General features: G+C 43.5%; 1 protein-coding gene across 2 annotated transcripts in view; it reads right to left on the reverse strand.

Moving 5' to 3' along the window:
- GPATCH1 (G-patch domain containing 1) overlaps positions 1–20,399 on the reverse strand; it is a 55,712-nt gene that overhangs the window by 11,310 nt on the left and 24,003 nt on the right. For both annotated transcript variants that reach the window (XM_027515997.1, XM_027515996.1), the window contains 8 exons: positions 17,101–17,180; positions 13,683–13,887; positions 11,575–11,871; positions 10,355–10,533; positions 9,749–9,876; positions 8,928–9,064; positions 8,134–8,300; positions 85–301 (listed from right to left, as the gene is read on the reverse strand). In XM_027515997.1, the coding sequence (XP_027371798.1) occupies positions 85–301; positions 8,134–8,300; positions 8,928–9,064; positions 9,749–9,876; positions 10,355–10,533; positions 11,575–11,871; positions 13,683–13,887; positions 17,101–17,180 (1,410 nt within the window). The remainder of the gene's footprint in view (positions 1–84; positions 302–8,133; positions 8,301–8,927; positions 9,065–9,748; positions 9,877–10,354; positions 10,534–11,574; positions 11,872–13,682; positions 13,888–17,100; positions 17,181–20,399) is intronic.

Genomic DNA, 20,399 nt, shown 5'->3' on the forward strand with positions numbered 1-20,399 from the left:
ATTGATACCAAATGAAGGAGCAGCTTCCCTATAGACACCACTGTTTTCTTTTTCAGATTCCAAAGTCTGAAATATCTGACATACCTTGTGCCACAGATGATGCTTCAACCAAGTCAGTCTCTTGGGAACTTTTGAAGTCCGCTTCCCTGGTACCCTCCTGATCATCCTCACTGTCACCTTGCTCATCCTCAGAGGACGAAGACTTCTCATCAGAGGAGCTGGCAAAGATGGCCTTGAATAAGTCCATGGATGGGCGGCTACCCTCTCCTTCAGTCTGTGAATCCACATCTTTGTTCACTACCTGTATTAACAGTGAAATGAGAATCAGAGGTGAAGAGGCAAGGATGAAAAGAGCTACACATTCTAGAGCACGGCTCATGCACACGCACAGGTGCTCGTGTCTGTACTCACGTGTGTGGGGCTCCGTATCCACACATTTGCTAACTAAACAGTAATCACTCACGTATTATCATTTTGTGGTACTTTTCTGATTCAATACCTGTAGACCACACTGACTGGTAGAAGCAGCTGAAACCTCTCATGGAAATAGGTCATTAATCAGAACTGCAACGGACCCAGAAAAAGGCAGCAGGGACTAGCACAGCACCTCTGTCCCGGTTCCAAAAGTCTATCTGAGGCTTCTATGCTGGTCCAGTGGTTAGGAATCCACCTTGGAGGCAACAGACACCGGTTCGATCCCTGGTCTGGGAAGATCCCACATGCTGAGGAGCAACTAAGTCTGTGAGCCACAACTACTAAGCCCATGTGCCCTAGAGCCCATGCTGCGCGACAAGAGAAGCCACCGCCGTGAGAAGTAGTAGCCCCCGCTGCTGCAACTAGAGAAAGCCATCGTACAGCAACGAAAACCCAGCACAGCCAAAAATAAGTAAATAAATAAAATAAAATAAAAAAAAGTCTATCTGAGCCTTTAGAAGTCCAAACATGAAAGGTAGTGAAGACAGTGTACTCAATAAAAGGTGCTGAAAACTGGGGACCTTCTCATTTGGATAGCAAGATCAAACCAGTAAATCCTAAAAGAAATCAACCCTGAATATTCATTGGAAGGACTGATGTTGAGGCTGAAGCTCCAATACTTTGGCCACCTGATTCGAAGAGCCAACTCATTGGAAAAAGACCCTGATGCTGGGAAAGACTGAGGGCTGGAGGAGGTGGGGGTGTAGAGGATGAGATGGTTGGATGGCATCACTGACTCAATGGACAAATTTGAGCAAACTCCAAGAGACAGTGAGGGAGAGGGAAGTTTGGCCTGTTGCAGTCCCTGGGGTCGCAGAGTTGGACATGACTGAGTGATTGAACAACCACACAATGGGGAGAGTGCGAGGAACACAGTGGTCCTGGAGCTCCCCTCTGCAATTACAGGTCACCCTTCCTAAAAGCAGCCGGGATGGAGGGTCAGGCTAGTGACTTTGTACATACCCCATCCTATAAACAGGGACAAAGGTATGAAGAAGGCACGGTTCCCACATCCCAACAGCTTATCACCAGACAGACATGGGCGATCTAAAGTACTACGTGTAAACAGCAGCCACAAGAGTGGCTGAGATCAGAATCCACTTCAGTCCTTCCGTTTTACCACTGAAGAATGTAGGTCAGGAACAACAAGAGGCTCTGTCAACGACGCACATGTGCTATACATAAACACACACATGCTACATGCCCTGGGTGGGCCTGGACTCTACCCAGTGGAGCTCTCGTTCTCGGCCAGTAGTCCCTCCCATATCCCACACCACCTCCAATTTCTGAAGCAGAGTTATAAACATGTGAAGAAAACCAATACAAGATGGAGTTTGTGACTGTGTAAAATCCTTTCCCATAGAAAAAAATTAAGGATATCATTGTCCACTAAAAATAACCAGGGCACCTTGGAGTAAGGACTGACTCTAGAATTGGGGCTGAGATATAAAAAGATGAGCTTAGAACATCTAACTGTGCCCAGAAAGTGAGGACACACTCACAGCGTAAGAGGGATGTGCCAACGGCACACAGGAGCCACACTGAAGGGGCTTCAACTAACCAAACCGGGACAGCTGGAGCATTAAAATAAGTTGGGGCTCCCCTGGCAGTCCAGTGGTTAAGACTCCACGCTTCCACTGCAGGAAGCATGGGTTCAATCCCTGGCCGGGGAACTAAGATCCCACACGCCACACACTGCGGTCAAAAAAAATGACAGTACTCGATTATCCCTTTGGGTAAAATAGGAAACCGTGGGTCCACAGGGATAAAAATAATTTGATGAGGGACAGCGTGTTTATATATTTCAGAGCTCTTCAATTTGTATCAAAAACAAAGTAAAAATGATAAATAAATAAATGCACTTAACTACAAAAGGGAAAAGACCAACTTCATAGTGGAGAGGTCCGGCCGATACCACCTTACCCGAGCAAGCAAAGTGAGAGTCAGGAACAGGACAAATCAACGCCATGCGCCACTTTGGCAGGGCACGCTGAGACCACAGCGGCACCCCTTCTCAAGTGTTCCTGCCAAAGATGCAGGTGCGGGTCTAATCCTAAGCAAAGGCCAGACGAGCCCAAACTGAGGACTATTCTACAAACCGCTGGCCCGTAACCATCAAAAGTATCGAGATCATGAGAGTCAAGGAAAGACTGAGGAACTGTTCCAAGACTGAAGGAGACTAAAGAGTCGTGGCAGCTCAATGCAGCGGTGATGCTGCGCTGCACTCTTTGGCTGTGAAGGACAGCTAGTGGGCAGTAATAACGCATCAATGTTGACTTGCTGATTGTGATGGATGTTCCGTGGTTGTATAAGAGAATGCCCTTCCTGGGACTTCCCCGGTGGTCTGGTGGTTAAGAATCCGTGAAATACAGGGGACAAAGATTTGATCCCTGGTCAGGGAACTAAGATCCCACATGCCTCCTGGCAACAAAGCCTGAGAGCCACAACTAGAGAGAGTCCGTGCACTGCAATGAGAGATCCCACATGATGATGAAACACAGATCCCGTGAGCTGCAACTAAGGCCCGATGAGGCCAAACAAACACATAAAAAGAGGATGCCCTTCTTTAAAAGAAAACGTGGGTGTGATGGGGCATCCGACTGGCAATTCATACTCAAGTGGTTCAGGAAAAAAAATTGTCTACACTGTATCTAAACTTTCAAGATTGTTTCAAACTTTTCAAAGTTATAAAAATGTCAGGAGAGAGGCTAACAGCGAAGCACAGGAAATCATAGCCACAATTCCCTATAAAAGTCATGTATTTGATATTTTTATGACAAACCACAAACACCAAAGTCACATGCACGGACCATTACTGAATGACACTGTTTGCAGACAGTCCTGACCTTTAATAGTGTCTGTATTATTAAATGTCCCTTGGCGTGGGAAATGGCAACCCACTCCAGGATTCTTGCCTGGAAAATGCCATGGACAGAGGAGTCCATGGGGTCGCAAAGAGTCGAACACGATTGAGCAACTGAGCAAATACGGACATTATTAAATGTACATGAGTATATAAGACATTCTACACTTAGATAGCCACAGAAGATGTTTTTTTTGTTTATATTTTTTCCAGAATATAATAGGAGCTGTACTGAAATTAAACAATTAACAACATACACCAAACACACAACAACTACATCTACAAAGCTCCCTAACCACCACCACCCCCACCTTCCACCAAAAGTGTGCACATTCACAATTGTGGTGATTCAGGGAAAGAAATTAATTAACTCAGAAAGGGGAAAAGACCCTGCTACGGTCACAATCGAATAACTAAAAAAGCAAGAACCAAGACATTTCAGTCAAAATTATCTAAATACTATCGCAACATGATTTGAGAAAATCTAGAAGGCTTTCTGGAGAAGGAAATGGCAACCCACTCCAGTGTTCTTGCCTGGAGAATCGCAGGGACGGGAGAGCCTGGTGGGCTGCTGTCTATGGGGTCACACAGAGTCGGACACGACTGAAGTGACTTAGCAGTAGCAGTAGCAGAAGGCTTTCTAACCCAATGACCATATCACAGAGCCAGAACCCCCGGGTTTTATACCATTAAACCCCAAAGGGCATGGTTCCAAATCCATGGTGGCGTGGGGGATGGCTGCTGCTGCTGGGCTCAGCAGGAGGGGGACCATTTTTTCTGACCATAGGAGCTGTGGTTCCAACAGTCTGGAGTGAATGTCACTGCTGTCTTCCCCGGCCTGCCCTCCTGCCACTTGACTCCAGACAGAAAAAGTCACAGGAAGTGCAAGGCAGAGCAAGGAAACAAAAGCCCCAACTTTCTAACTGGAGGACTTAAAAGGCATGTCAGCAATATCAGGAAGAGGAGGAGCTGAATAGAGTGATCCAGGGGTAATGAGTTTCTTTCTGCCTCACCTCTGAGCTCAGGGATCTGATTCTGAACAGCAAACCATAGCCTTTGATAACAGAACTATGGGATTAACTACCAGCCAGATCCCAGACCAGCCACGAGGAACAGCACATATGGGAAAGATCTGAAGAGTACTATATAAAGGCTTTGAAAACTTGAAGAGCATTTCAACCAAGAGTGGTTAGAACTTGTAGCCTGAACCTAATTAGGTCCATTGTCCACTTAAGCAAAACAAAACAATACAAAACATCGAGATTCTCCTTAGAATTTAAACAAGACCCAGAATCTCATAACATTAATATTCAAAGTTTCCAGAATGCAATCCAACCTTGAATAGGGAAAGTGTTAGTCACTAAGTCATGTCTAACTCTTTACGACCCCATGGACTGTAGCCTGCCAGGCTCCTCTGTTCATGGAATTCTTCAGGCTAGAATACTGGAGTGGGTAACCGTTCCCTTCTCCAGAGGATTTTCCCAATCCAGGGAACAAACCCGGCTCTCCTAAATGACAGGCAGATTCTTCATCATCTGAGCCACCAGGGAAGCCCAAAAAGCCTATAGCACCTGATATTCCCAGGCATTCTCGCATCCAAGTACTAACCAGATCCCTGCTTAGCTTCTAAGATCAGATGAGATCGGGTACATTCAGGGTGGTACGGCCAGAGACAAAACTTACTTGGTACACAACAAACAGGAAAATCTCAACTTGCAAAAGATAATCAACAGATGCCAACCTCAAATGACAAAAATCAAAATGACAAAAATGTTGGAATTAGAAGATAGATTTTAAAGCAGCTATTACAACCATGCTCCAAGAATAGAGACAAACAAATGAAAGATTTTTTAAAAGTCTTAGCAAATAAATAAAAGATATAAATACAATAACCCAAGTTAAAAATTCACTGGATGGACTCAATAGCAGAATGGAAATGGCAGAGAAAAGACTCAGTGAACTTAAAGACAAATCAAGAGAAATTATCTAATGTAAACAGAGGGGAAAAAAGATTGAAAAACAGAACAGAGGTTCAGAGACCTATAGTATAAATTCATTTAATGTCATCAGAGTCTCAAGAGAAGCGTGAGAATGTGTGCAGAAAAATGTATCTGGGGGAATTCCCTGGTGGTTCAGTGGTTAGGATTCTGCAATTTCACCGCTGAGGACTTGGGTTCCATCACCAGTCAGGAAACTAAGATCTCATAAGCCACTCTGTGTGGCAAAAAAGAATTTTTATAAAAGAAAAATATTTGAAGAAAATAATAGCTGAAAATGCCCCAAATTTGTTCAAACACAAAGATTCAAGAAACTCAGCAAACCCCAAACAAAATAATCTCAAAGAAATTCACACCCAGATACATCGTTATCAAACAGCCAAAACTGAAGACAAAGTGAAAATCTTAAAAGGAGTCAGAGGAAGAAAATCACGTCATTACAAGGAGAGGAAGAACAATGTGAATGGCTGCAGGTTTCTCATCAGGAACCACGAGGCCAGAAGGAGGTGGTAGAATATTTTTAAAGAACTGAAAGAAAAGAACTGTTGACCCAGAATTCTACATCCAGCAAAAATATCCTTTAGGAATGAAGATGAAATACAGGATATTCTCAGATGAAGGAAAATTAAGAGAATTAGTTGTTGGAACTGCTTGGAAAGAAATGCTAAAGGAAGGAAATGATAAGGGGGAAATTTGGAACTTCAGGAACAGAAATGGTAATATCCAAGTAGATCAAACATATTATCTCCTCAGCAGTTCTCTAAAATATGTATAACAATGGAAAGCAACAATTTAAATATTGTCTGCTGAAGTTTTTTGAGAATATATATATATTAATATGTAGCATATAAGACAACAACATAAAGCAGGGAGGGTAAAGGGATTGCACATTCCACTCAAAGTGATAAAATATCAATTCTAAATACATGGTGAAAAGGTTAAGTATGTGTATTGTAACTCCTAGGGCAATCACTGAAAAACAGAGTAAAAAATTAGACAAATTAAAATGGAATACTAAAAATTATTAAAGTAATATGAAAGAAAGTAGTAAAGGAGAATCATAGGAATGAAAGAGAGGGAATAGAATACAAATAATAAAACTACAAACCAAAATCCAATTATATCTACAAATAACATTAAATGCAAATGGTTAAAACATACAAAGATTAAAACACACAGATTATCAAAATATATTTAAAAATAAAAGACCTAATAACAATGACACGCTGTTTATTAAAAACCCACTTTAAATGTAATGATAAAGAGTAATATTACATAATGATGAAAAAGGTCAATTCACCAACAAAACGTACATCCTGGGAATTCCCTGGCAGTCCAGTGGGCAGGACTCTGCACACTCACTGTTAAGGGCCTGGTTTCAATCCCTGGTTGGGGATTGATCCTGCATGCCGCACAGGGTGGCCAAAAAAACATAATACCTCTATATAAAACAATCCTCAGTGTGTATGTACCTAACAAGAAAAGTTTCAAAATACAGGAAACAAGCACTTGGGAATCCAGTATGGCAATTTCTTACAGTGACATCTGTATGTACATATTTCCCACCAATCCCACAGTTAGGTCTTTACCCTAGAGAAGCGTAAACTTATGTTCACACACAAATCCACACACGAATATTCACAGCAGCTTTAGTTATGATAACCAAAAGCTGCAAACAACTCTAAGTCCTCAAAGAGTGAATGGACCACGACGCTGTGGTGCACCCATACAACGAAATATTAAGCAACAAACCGGGTACACACCCAGTACTGAGGAATCTCAAAGGCATGACACTAAGTGAAAGAGGCCAGTCTCAAAAGGCTATTTATGTATATTGCCTGATTCCACTTATATAACATACTTCAAGGAACAAAACTATGGAGACTGAGTTGAGAGCAACGGTTGACACGGGTTTAGGGTGATGGGAGGGTATGGCCACAAAGAGACGGCATGAGGGAATGTTTGAGGTGATGGTATCTCTCCGCATCCTGATTATGGTGCTGGTTCCATGAACTTACATATGTGTAAAAACTCATTGAACTGTATGTTTTTTTAAACAGTCAAGTTTAAGGTATGTTAAAAATAAAATAATTTTAATGAGGCTATTAGAAATAAAACCAACTTTTTATTAAGCTCAACTTTTAACTATTAAAGCAGTCTTTTTTTTTTTTTTTGCGGGGTGGGGGGCACACCTCACGGCTTGTGTGATCTTAGTTCTCTGACCAGGGATTGAATCTGAGCCCTGGCAATGATGGTGTGGAGTCCGAACCACTGGATTGCCCGGGAATTTCCACAGCAATAGTTTTTTAAAAACCCAATGAATATTTTCTCTATAGTCTCCATAAAAGGGAAACTTGTTACTTGAAAAAATCATATTTTCTATACAATACACTGAGTTTTGTTTCAGTGTCTGACATTCAGTGAAAGCCATTTCAGGTAGAGATGTTCATAACCTCTCCTCAAATGATTAAGGCTATGTCTGAAATTGTTGAACTGCAGAGCAGACATAGACAAACTACAGCCCAGAGGCCAAAGCCAACCCACTGCCTGTTTTTGTAGTTTTCCTGGAACACAGATGAACTCATTTTTTTCCCATATTGCCTGTAGTTTCTTTCGCACTCACCAGCCAAGGTGAATAGCTATGGTACTGTATTGCCCACAAAGCCTAAAGTATTAATATCTGGCCTTTCACAGCAAAAGCTCGCTTACCACTGCTATCGAATAACAGCAAAGCATCACCACTGGGAAAGGCAAAGGCCACAGTCAGCCTGGCAAAGAGAGCCTGAAAGTCCTGAATACCTTATTCGAGACTGATTCCGTCGCACGCGCTTCCTCTTTGTTTACTAATGGGCTGGGCTCTGGTTTAGCTGGACCAACTTTTGATCTAGCCAAACTTAAAAATTCACTAATGGAATCTTCTTTCTTTTCTTCTTTAGAAGTATCCCATCTGGATGGTTTTCTTGATTCTGAAAGGTAGGACATAGACCTAATATCAGAATTAGCAAGCAAAAGGCAAGCTCTACACTGCTGCTGCTGCTGCTAAGTCGCTTCAGTCGTGTCCGGCTCTGTGCGACCCCATAGACGGCAGCCCACCAGGCTCCCCGGTCCCTGGGATTCTCCAGGCAAGAACACTGGAGTGGGTTGCCATTTCCTTCTCCAATGCAGGAAAGTGAAAAGTGAAAGTGAACTCGCTCAGTGGTATCTGACCCTCAGCGACCCCATGGACTGCAGCCTTCCAGGCTCCTCCATCCATGGGATTTTCCAGGCAAGAGTACTGGAGTGGGATGCCACTGCCTTCTCCAACTATGGCTCTTTAATTCATTCAAGAACGTCAGTGAGCCTTTATGGTCCAAGCACTGTGCGAGGTGGTAGGAATGTGGCAGAGCCCCAGTCACAAATGGTGTACACCGGGACCATGTCAGCATGAGCTGATGTACTCATATAAACAATCCTTTTAACAGGAGACTTTGCACTGCTTGTACCCTACGGGTTAGATGGGTAGTTGAACGGCTTGTACCCTTTACTTTTGTCTTCCCAACAGGGTAGGGGCTGAGACCACAGTCAGCACATGGACCTGGGGAAGCCCCACTCACTGTCGGAAGCTCGGTGCTGTGCAACTTTTTCACTTGATGCTTGAGTCACAGGTGAGGAAGCTGTCTCAGGGATCGTCAGAAAGTTGAAGACTGAGTATTTGTCACGTTTCACTCTCGGTAAGCCAACTAAAGTTGAACTGGGGGTTGAAAAGGAAACATATATATAATTTTAAGAACAACTGCAAGGATTAAAATCAAATTCCTGTGAAGCTGCTCATCTCCTGTTTTTCACCAGCAGCCCTTCAACTTGACTAAAAAGATCCCTTAAGATGTTTTTGCTTCTCAAAGCAATTTTAGAATTTGGAATGTCTGACTTCAGGAGCCAGGAGTTTTTTCTTATTATAATAAGAGCCAGAATTTAACTCTGACAATGGATTTCCATGAAAAAAAAGTTCCGTTGCTAAAAATATGCCTAAATTTTCTGACAAAATCTCTGATTCAACTGGATATGCTTTCTTGCCATGTTTACAATCAGATAAGTTGTTGAATTCATGTAACAAATCAGAAAACATAAGTTTCATTTTAAACGTAAACTCTATGTGCAGGATTAAAAAGGTGACAAATTAGACAGACATTTTGTTTTTGTAACTTGACATCTCTGAGTTTCCTATCTTCAGTACAGAATAAAGTTTGCTAAATGGAGGTCGGCTTATTTTTTTAGTAACAAATTAAAACAAGTTAAATCTGCAAAGTCCGCAGTTCAAAGTACTTACAACTAAGTTCACCTAGAAAAACAAAAATTTTAATGGGTATGTAAGGGGAAAGTAAGCTTTAACACACGAGCATAAGTACTGACATAAAGGCAGGTTTATCAAACTTACTCTGGATAAGGGTCAGGGACATTAAACCTCTTACACAGAAGCTTGTCAGGGTGCCACTCAAATGTGTCTCGGGTAAGCTTCCCAAACATCTTCATCTTCACAGCCGACTGCTTGTCACTGACGTCATTCTGGGAAAAGACAGTCATCCGTTTCATCAAGTGGCCACACAGCTGGCCTGCTTCCCCATTTACGAGTTTTCAAACAATCTCCCAAAATTCCAAAACAGCTTATGCTATATATCTGCTAAAGTACACTGCAAGTTAAAAGAACAAACCTATTTCTTATTCTATAGTGCCATGTATATTTTGATGCTTTTCACCAAAAGATTTAATGTATCTGGCCACACAGTGTTTTCATTTTAAAAATTCAGCATTGTAGGAGGTACTTCCCTGGTGGTCCAGTGGTTGACAGGGACGTGGGTTTAATCCCTGGTTAGGGAACTGAGATCCCACATGCTGTGGAGCAACTCAGCCCACGAGCCACAACTAGAGAGCCCGTGTGCTGCAACTAAGATCTGAGGCACCCAAACAAATAAGTAAATAAATAAATAATTTAAAAGAATTAAAAAAAAGAAAAATCAGCACATGGGGAATGGTGGCAACAGACCTCTTGGTCCCGAGGGACTTCCACCTGCTCAGAATCGTCCTCCTCCTGGGCGTGAGTGAACCGGGAGGACAACGTCGAGTGGGAAGACGCGTAGAGCAGGGCTGCCCGGGCAAACTCGTCCCGCTCTCGGCCTCGCTCCCACTCTGTCATACCGGGATCCAGACAGCGTTCCAGAGCATCTATGGGGGAGAACAAGGAACTGCTTCACTCCTAGGAAAAAACGGGGAACTTCTAGGAGATCAAATTGTGCACGCCACTGCAGAGTTCAACCAAGCAAACACAAATCGTTAGCAGCCTGGTTCTGAAGAGCGTGGCACTGAGGTACTTGGCGGGTAATTGTGCTCCCTTCCTCAAAATGATGTTTTTATCTGAAGCACCAATAGTCTACCATGGTGAACAGTTTGATAACAAAATAATTTGTTAAGTAAATGTTTTATTAACCCTCCAAAATGATGCTTTTGTTGAATTCTGCCTCCTGCATGTAACAGAGAAAAATATTGGGAGACTAATGCTTGATTCAGTTTTCAAAGCCAGTAACTTATTTCTAGTTCTAGACAGTGAAAATTCATCCATATACTGTATTCCAAAATTTGAGCAGAAAACACTTCTTTCTCTCTTTTTGTTTTAATTCACAAGAAAACATCAGGGATGTAAAATCTTGGCACAGTACACAAGAATATGCTTTGAAAAACCAACCCCTCTAATTTGAGGACATGCTCTCATAGGACTTCTGCGTATGTGAGCAAGCTCGTGCCTCAGCCTTGCCATATTTACTTCAAAGATCACAGAGTGACTTTTTTCCCATGCAAGGGTTCAACAGCCAACTGTCTTTGTAAGTCAAACTTTAGACTATGATTTAGAGCTACATGGTTAGGATCTTAAGACAGAGTGGGAAATGACCTTGTTCTCTTGGCAAGAAGTGCAACCCTCACACAGAAGTCAAACATTTGCAAACAGAAAATGGCCTGTAATTTAGCATTAGCCAAGGCACGCTCTCTATTTAAACAGCTATCTTTGGGACCTGAGATACAGAGAAACACAGGCTAATTGTTCCTGCTTTCTTAGGTCAAGAGCCAGGGCCTTGAACCTTTTCAGTGCTCACAGCAGGGCAAAGGAAAACTGCCAGAGCAGGACACCTCAGTTCTGAATCTGGGCCTCGGGTCAGAACAGCAAAAACACTCCCCCTGGTGACACGTGGGACACCCCGGCCTAGCACCCACCTTTCTGACCCCGTTTCATATTCGCTAAAAATTCTTCATATCGTTTTTGCTTTTCTGGATCTTTAGCGAAAGGTTTGAAGTTGCTGGTTCTGGTGCTGGCCATCCCTCCACTCAACGCCATGTGCCACGAGCAGTGTCCGACGTCTGGAGACAAGGGCTGCGGTCTGCTGCCTGAGGCACTCTGGGCCAGGCTCCTGGCCCTGAGCTGAGCGGCTTTAAGGTCAGTTGCCTGCTTCACTTCTTTGAGTCTCTCTTTATCTTTCTGGGACAGAAATTCTAACACTGAAGTGGGTGCCCCTACAAAGAAACAAAAAGAGAAAGAGATTAGATATGTTGTTAAGACATCTATATTCACATTCCTTTGCACATATACATTTGCAATATCACAATTTTATGTAATTGGAGGGGAGTATTTTACATGCAGTGTCATCTGTATTCATACCGTCCCTGAGGACTAGACAGGAATAAAATAACGACACCTCCGTTTTAAACTTGGCAAAAGTGGGGGCCAATACTTCGATGTTTATCAGGCCAACGAGTGCTCCTAGAGACAGGGACGTGACACTGCAGTCTCGGGGCCTCCATTAGCATAAGTCCGGGCTCAGAGCACGGTTACCCGTCACGCACTAGTATCACAAATGCCCACTGAGCGTCTACTCCATGCTGGGCCTGGGGCTGGGAGAACAACACATACGAGGTCCTGCTCTCACTAATGAGGGAGACGGACCCTAAAGAAGCAAGAATCAACACCAGAGGACTGCCATGAGAGGAGGACTATGGGGGGAAAAAAATAAAAACGGAGTGACCTAGATGAGAGGACTGCTCGTAGGGGGAGAGAGAGGATAATTAACAAACAGTGGGCAGGGAAAGCCTGGGAAGTCTCTCTAAAAACACAATATCTGAGGTAAGTTCTAGTAAAAAGAAGGAGCTGGGAATTCCCTGGTGGTCGAGCAGTTAGGACTCTGCATTTTCACTGCCGAGGGCCTGGCTTCAGTCTGTGGTCGGAGAACTAAGATCCTGCAAGCCTCACAGCAAGGCAAAAAAAAAAAAAAGCCAAAACAGGAGAGAAAAGAGAGGCAGAGGCAAAGTAAAGGCCTGGAGACACATCAGGGGTGGCAGGCTCAGAGGGCAGGAGGGGGGATCACAAGGCTGGACCACAGCAGGGTTCACGGAGAGTGGAGGAGGCTGTGGCCTGAAAGGCAGGCAGGGTGGGGTCCACAGGGCCCCAAGAGCAGTAGGGGAGGATTTCAGGGGAGTAGGAGGGGAGTCATGTAGTTTGACAGCTCTTGAAAGGAACTAAGGAGGCAGGGAGGAAGCTGCTGCAGTGATCCAGATGAGCGAAGGTGGGCACAGAGACCAGGGTGGCAGCAGTGGGAATGCAGAGAAGTGGACGGCGTCCCCACGCCTGGTGAGGGCAGACTGAGAGGACTTGCAGAGGGCCTGGGTAGGGCAGGGGAGGCAGGGGAAGAAAGGCGCTGAGAATTAGGGTTCCTGTGTTCTAGGCCGGGCAGGGGGCCGCTGGTGGTACCACTGACTGAGAAGGGGAAGGCTGGAGAAAGAGCAGCTTTGGGGAAGGAAGTGGGGAACCAAGAATTCTCATTTGGTCTACTGTATTTGAGGCTCCCAAACCAAGCCCAAGTCCATCTCTCAGTGGGTGTTTGGGCTCCAGCCTACAAGGGGATTCTCCGTATCTATTCATCCATTCAGACACACTCACTCCTCTCAGGCTTTCAGGAAAACACCCACAGTACCCTTTTCCCCAGAGGAAAAGAAACCATATGCTCCCAGGCTGTGCAGAAAAATGAAGATACACATGGCTCTGGTCTTCACCTCATTCTTGGACAACTACCAAAAGTCTGGAAACTGCTGCACTTAAGACAGGGCTTAGAATTTTAATGACACAACTCAAACTGATGATGAAACAGCAAGTACTAAGTACTTAACTATGTACAGTTAAGTACGCCATTCACAATCACCAACTTTTATTCCCACAGCCTGGGAACACAAAATTACGTAAAAACTTCAAGGGAAAAAGGACTTTCCACTTTGCTTTGGGTAGCTCCGGTTATTATAAACATCATGATTTTAACCTTCTCCGTGGCACATACCTTGAATAGGCGTCTCTCCTAGCAACTCTCCCCGCTTGCAGGCATTCAGCTGGTGCCTACTACGTGTCCCTGGGTCATTTGTTGGCTTCCCGGCTGACTCTGATAACACCTGAAGTAAGTGGGAGTTCTCTGAGGTTGCGGCCACCACGGGTCTGAAATAATGCACTGGTCGATAGTCTCTTGGCAATTCGGGTGGTGGATAAATCTTAAAAAAAAAATACAATAAAGCAAAATTCGGAATATACAGGCAGCAAGGTGATGACGTTTTACTGAACCAAGAAAGCTCACTACCTCTGGGCGTTGTTAATCCCACCCTTTCCTAGGCAGGGCGGCAGCCCCAGGAACAGCCTGCCCAAGTGCCCAGGCAATACCCATCCTGGATGTGGAGAGGCATCAGAACCACCCTGTTCTCAAGGTCAGACATTTTAGATATCACCCCGATCATGCTTAACAGAGATGCTACTGTGCATGCTTTGTATCATAGGAACAATAACGATAACTATGATAACTATAGTTAATGCAACTGGTTCACACGGAGAACTGGTCCACTGTGAATTAGAAAACTTAGAAAAGTATGATTCATGGCTTAGCTTTTAAAAAATAACTTTAAATAAGTTTTTTTTTTTTCCTGTAATGTCTCCTAGTTTAATGTTCAAAGAGTATGACTGATTAAAAAATGTTATTAGGGTGCTAGAGATATATTTGAAGAGTATTATGTCTTGGCTTAACTTAGTTATTTTTAAATTCAGTATTCTTTTTCTGGTTTTGTTTCAGTTTCAAATAGGAGTTTCAGGCCTTATTTTTTTCTTTGATCAAAAAATTTTTATTTAATTTCAGTACTTCACTGAAATTAAAGTACATTTGGGAAACTCAGGCATTCCTGATGGTGGAACAGATAAGCTAAACGAAAGCACTAGACATTTTAAAATTACTGCTCTAAATGGTCTTCCTTGCTCCTGGTCTAACAAATACATGTTTAAGGACAGTCCTATTTAATCCATTTTCTAGATTTTTCAGCTACCTGGCATTCTGAGCTCTGTGATCAGTGAATCACTGAATGTTCTCAGCTCCAGCCACACACTGCACTCACCTGGGGGGTTTAACACTACTGGTGCCTGCATTCTATCCCATAAAAAATGTCAGCTGTGGTTGGAGTTTCCCAAATTTCCCAGGTGGCTGTAAGGTGCAGCCTGGGGTGAGCACCTGGTCCGATGAGAGTCATGAAAGAGTGCTATGATCATAGTTACCAAATCTCATTTTTATCATCTTAGCCTGACTGCCTTCTCTGAAAAACACAGACTCCCAAATCAGCCAGGAACATTCTGTTACCATGACACAAAAATCCAGAAGAGCATGGCAGAAAAGAAGTGTGTGTATACACAACTCTTCTTCATTCTCCTCTACTGCATTCAAGGGCTACCCTGATGGCTCAGTTGGTAAAAGAATCTGCCTGCAATGCAGGAGACCCTGGTTCTATTCCTGGGTTGAGAAGATCTGCTGGAGAAGGGATAGGCTACACATTCTGTAACATTCTTGGGCTTCCCTTGTGGCTTAGATGGTAAAGAATCTGCCTGTAATACGGGAGACCTGGGTTAGATCCTTGGGTTGGGAAGATCCCCTGGAGAAGGGAAAGGCTATCCACTCCAGTATTCTGGTCTGGAGAATTCCATGGACTGTATTGTCCATGGGGTCGCAAAGAGTTGGATACGACTGAGCAACTTTCACTTTCCCTGCATTCAAAGCATTTCACTCCCTCTGCTAAATCGTTGCTCTGTTTCGCCTCTGGATGCAGAGCCTGGGTTTTTAGGCACAAATTAGAAAACCTGCCTGTCCGTGAGAGGTTCAGTGCACACAATCCCGCTCTGAATTGTTCATGCCCAAAGCCCTCTCCAGTGAGGAACCACCAGAGTCCTTCTCTCCATTTATACATCCTGCCCACAACACTGGGTTTGTCTGTCTAGCTCTCTCAATGAGCAGGAGCTACTTGGAGGCCAAGACTTAGTCTTGAACACTGAGTAGAATAAGTACTTCTCGACCGTTTTAAAGATTTGTTTTTAATGTGGATCATTCTTAAAGTCTTTATTAAATTTGTTACAATATTATTTCTGTTTTATGTCTTGGTCCTTCGGCCATGAGGCATGTGTGATCTTAGCTCCTTGACCAGGGATTAAACCTATACCTCCTGTGTTAGAAGACAAAGTCTTAACCACTGGACCACCGGGGAAGTCCCTCTCAACTGTTTTAATGCTCCCTTTCATTCGTATAAAAAACTCATACTCCCCTTTGACATTTCTGGTAAACGATAGCAGCTTACTACATGCCCCATACTGTTCTGATATATTCTGCTCACTGTTTCAGTAACTATCACAACTAAACAAATCAAAGCCACTGTAATACCACATATAATTTCTCAGGCTGTGCTGTTCCTGGCTTCCCAGGTTCTGGAGAACTACAGGCCAAGCCACAGAGATACTTAACAAACGTTTACTGAGTCAAAAACAAAAAACCTGTTAAAATATGGATCAATCTAACATAAGGATGCCAAGGAGGTGAATGGTCAGACACCCCTCCTGAACTACCAACCACCCACCCCAACCTATGAGCCTGGGGCTCCGATAGGTGTTAAAGAACCATGTGTCCAGAGTTGTAAAAAAGCTCACAGAGACGAGACTGTCTGGAAAGGCATGGAGAGTTCTCCCCAGGATTGACCCACATGCTCCCAGCTTTTCTCCCTTCCAGTTGGCACAAGCAAGGAGCCCAGGGAGCCCTGCCCATAGCAGCTAATGTGCTCCATGGCTGCCAGGAGGAGTTGGGACCAGGAGCTGCTATGGCTCTTTGAAACTTTCTATAAATTACATTGCCCCTAGGGTTGTATCAATTTTTTTCTCCTACCAGCTTCTAATATAATTCTTCCTTAATGGAAATAACCATTCACTTGAAGCTCAGATTTAAAAGATTAGCAGTTAGGGACTTCTCTAGTGGTCCAAGAATCCCTAGCGGTTAAGAATCTGCCTTGCAATGCAGGGGACAGGAGTTTGATCCCTGGTCGGGGAACTAAGATCCCACATGCTATGGAGCAACTAAGCCCAGACCAGAACGACTAAAGCCCGTGCGCCACAATGAAGGATCCCGTGCGCCACAACCAAGACCTGATGCGGCTGAATAGATAAATATATATATATTAGGGGAAAAAACTCTTAAAAAAAAAAGATTAGCAGTTAGATGTTTTGGACACAGTGTGGCTGCTGACTGACATTTCCAACGTAGAATGTTTCCCTGGACCATTAATAGTCACCAAGCTGTTGCCTCAGTTAACAGAATTTATTTATCTTTTCAGTTGTTAATATAATAACTGAGATTACACAGCAGCAGATATTTTAAACATTAAACCAGCAAGGAAAAAAAAAAAAAAACTTACTTTCTTGGAAGATAAAGGTTTAGAAGCCAAGGAAAAGCCATCCAAAATTTTGCCAACGTAGCGAAGGTCTTTCTCTGATTCTACAAAATGATGTAATTTGATTAGTTCCAGAGGCAAAGAAGATTAGAATAGGACAAAAGACCTCAGTTTTTTATCTCCAAGATCATAAAACACTATATGTCACTGCTATCAGTAAAAGGGAGGAAAGAATGGCCTGTAAAGCCCTCACACCTCTGTTGACTCAGTGACCAGCAGCCCAGAGCACACCGCCCTGTGCAGATTAGGCTGCCCATGGCACCTCCATCAATATTATCTAGAAAAAGTACCTGAGGTCCTAAGCCAAGGGGCACCAGAGAATATACTCTATGGAGTAAAAGATCTCAAAACCATCAAGAGAACAATTATGGATAAAAAATAAAAATAACTTTGAAAGAGTCATGGAGAACCATGGGGCAACAAACTTCCCAGTTTCTTTAGCAACCATCCAAATAAGGCACGGAACGCAGTACAGCCAGGTCAGCCTGTAATCTAATCGTGGGACTAATTAAAGGTGCTTTCGTCTTCTTCTCAATTGAAATTCAAACAAGAGACAAAGATCACTAATTCAGGATAGGAGTAAGGCCCTCTGGCTTGCAGCTAGGGATGGTTTTATTGGTCTCAGAGACAACCCCTTTGATTCTCAAGGACTGTCTGCACTTAGAGGTTATGCTGAAAATCCATATGCATGAACTGCATTTTCTGTAGCCAGAAGCCCCTGCTACATGACCACCAGCACTTACACGAGCTGGGTGTTGAACCCTGAAGCAGGCATGGCTACGTGCTGTGTAGGTGGTGCTGAGGTTTTAAACCATTTATGACGCAGCACTGGCCAGTAATTACCCTCCCCTATGGTCTCATTCTTTGTATTTCAGCTGACTTAGAATGTTTGTACCAGCTTCTGGAAATCCCTAAAATCCTGTAGGGAGGTATAGGACTAAATTTTACATTCTCAGAATTTTGTATTCTTTTAAAACCCAGCAATTTCACTTTTATGAATTTGTTCTGAAGAAATAAATAAACGTCTATACACAGAGAGCCGTGAGACTATTACAGCCCTATTGATCAAAAAAATAACAACAATTTAAAAATCAGCTATGGAGGCTGGCTACATATAGACTCACTCGGTGAAAAACTGTAAGGTCAGAACTGTAGATGATGTGACCCTAAGGGGAGGGGAGGGGACTGTGGCAGAGAGGTAATAAGGGGAGGGTGAGGAGCTTAGAGGGAGGCACCAATCCAGGCTTGATGCGGAGAGGAGGGGGATTTAAGGCAAAGGTGCCATACAAAGAAAGAGCCAAAGATTTGGTGGAGAAGGCAGATTTAAATATGTATTTATTATAGATTAGTAATTACTGTAAGAGTCGGACACGACTGAGAGACTTCACTTTCACTTTCATGCATTGGAGAAGGAAATGGCAACCCACTCCAGTGTTCTTGCCTGGAGAATCCCAGGGACAGGGGAGCCTGGTGGGCTGCTGTCTATGGGGTCACACAGAGTCGGACACGACTGAAGTGACTTAGCATAGCATAGCATATAAATAATATGTTAACATTAGTAATATATATATGTGTATATATATATAAAACAATATATATTAATGTTGATATAGCTAGTATTGGGTTGGCCACAAAGTTTGTTTAGGTTTTTCCATAGACCTTATGGAAAATCCCAAATGAATATTTGGTCAACTATAAGGAATAACTAGCATATGGCAATACAAGTTATAATATTAATTAATATGTTATATTATAACGCTAATTTATATGTCTTCTTTTCAGTTAAAAAACCAATACATAGTCTTGGGAGAAAAATCTGAAAATACAGGTGAGCAAAAGGAAGAAAATAAAAGCAGCCTAGTTCCCACTCGGATGTGACGTCTACTAACGTCTGGCTACACACCCAGCCAGCACCTTGTATAAAACCCTATTTGTTGGGCTTCCCTGAGAGCTCAGTTGGTAAAGAATCTTCCTGCAATGCAGGAGACCCTGGTTCAATTCCTGGGTTGGGAAGATCTCCTGAAACAGGGAAAGGCTACCCCCTTCAGTATTCTGGCCTAGAGAACTCCATGGACTGTAGTCCACGGGGTCCTAAAGAGTCGGACACGACTGAGCGACTTTCACTTTTTTAGCGGTGACGAGGACAGAGGTCACTCACACATGCATAGTGCTGGGTCTCCATGGGACAGGTGAGTCACTGCCATGCTCACTGCCAGAGGCACAGAGAGGCAGAGCAGCCTGCCTAAGGTCACGGCCGATTACTGAGGAGAGCCAGGACTGGAGCCCAGGAAGTCTGTCTTCAGTCCGTGCTCACAGCCATCAAGCAAACTACTTCTGAAGACTGTTTTTGCACCTGCTCTTTTCTCTTCTGGAAATGTAAAATTGACATTATTTGGGAGAGTGATGCTTAGATTATTGAGATATATTTTCTAAGTGTTAGATCAAGCTTGACCTGACTACAGCTAAAAATGTCTAAATGGATTGTTTTATTTAGATTCTCATCTTACTTTAAGTGGTTGTTATAGAAGGTGTCATTTATTCACCATTTATTCTTTGGGGCAGGTACTATGCCAAACCTGTGATGCCATTTAATCCTTATAATGGCCTCAGAGTGGATTTTACCCTCACTTTACAAATGGTTATAAGACTCATGCAGGTGGGCAGAAGAGAGCTGTGACTCAAATTTAGGTCTGATTGAGGAGAGAGCCAGGATTCAAATACAATTCTGACTGGATTCAAATCCCATGTCATTAAAACCTACTGACTCCTCCCTACACCTTCTCTGGAAAGAAAAACTGAAATCCTACTTAGATCCATAGAGTCTGAATCACTATAGACTCTGACTTGAAATTCCAGGTGTACAGAGAGAAGTCCATCTCTGAGCTCAACAAGAGCCCCTAAGAGCCAGATACACAAGTGAAGAGATGGGCTGGGCACCAATCTCCATCTTGCTGCAGGCTCTCTGGACAGACCACGTGGTCCCCACACCTGGCTTCCTGACCGGTTTCTTGAGTTGGCCTCCTTTGGCCACCTGCCCAGTTCCTTGAGCTGGGAGTACTACCCTCTGACCAAGTGTCAGCTCTGACTTGCAACATGAGCCAGCACCTGTCTACATACTTGCTCCTTTCCTGACTCAGGCCCCTACCTCCTCCCCACTTGACCTTGCCTTGACAGTTGGCTTTGGCCTTGAACAGGTCTAAATCCCACTTCTGTCTTACTTCCCACCGCGGGCCTGTCTTCTCCCCACTGTGTTTCTCACTCGG

Source organism: Bos indicus x Bos taurus, chromosome 18, assembly GCF_003369695.1.
Source record: "Bos indicus x Bos taurus breed Angus x Brahman F1 hybrid chromosome 18, Bos_hybrid_MaternalHap_v2.0, whole genome shotgun sequence".
NCBI lineage: Eukaryota > Metazoa > Chordata > Mammalia > Artiodactyla > Bovidae > Bos > Bos indicus x Bos taurus.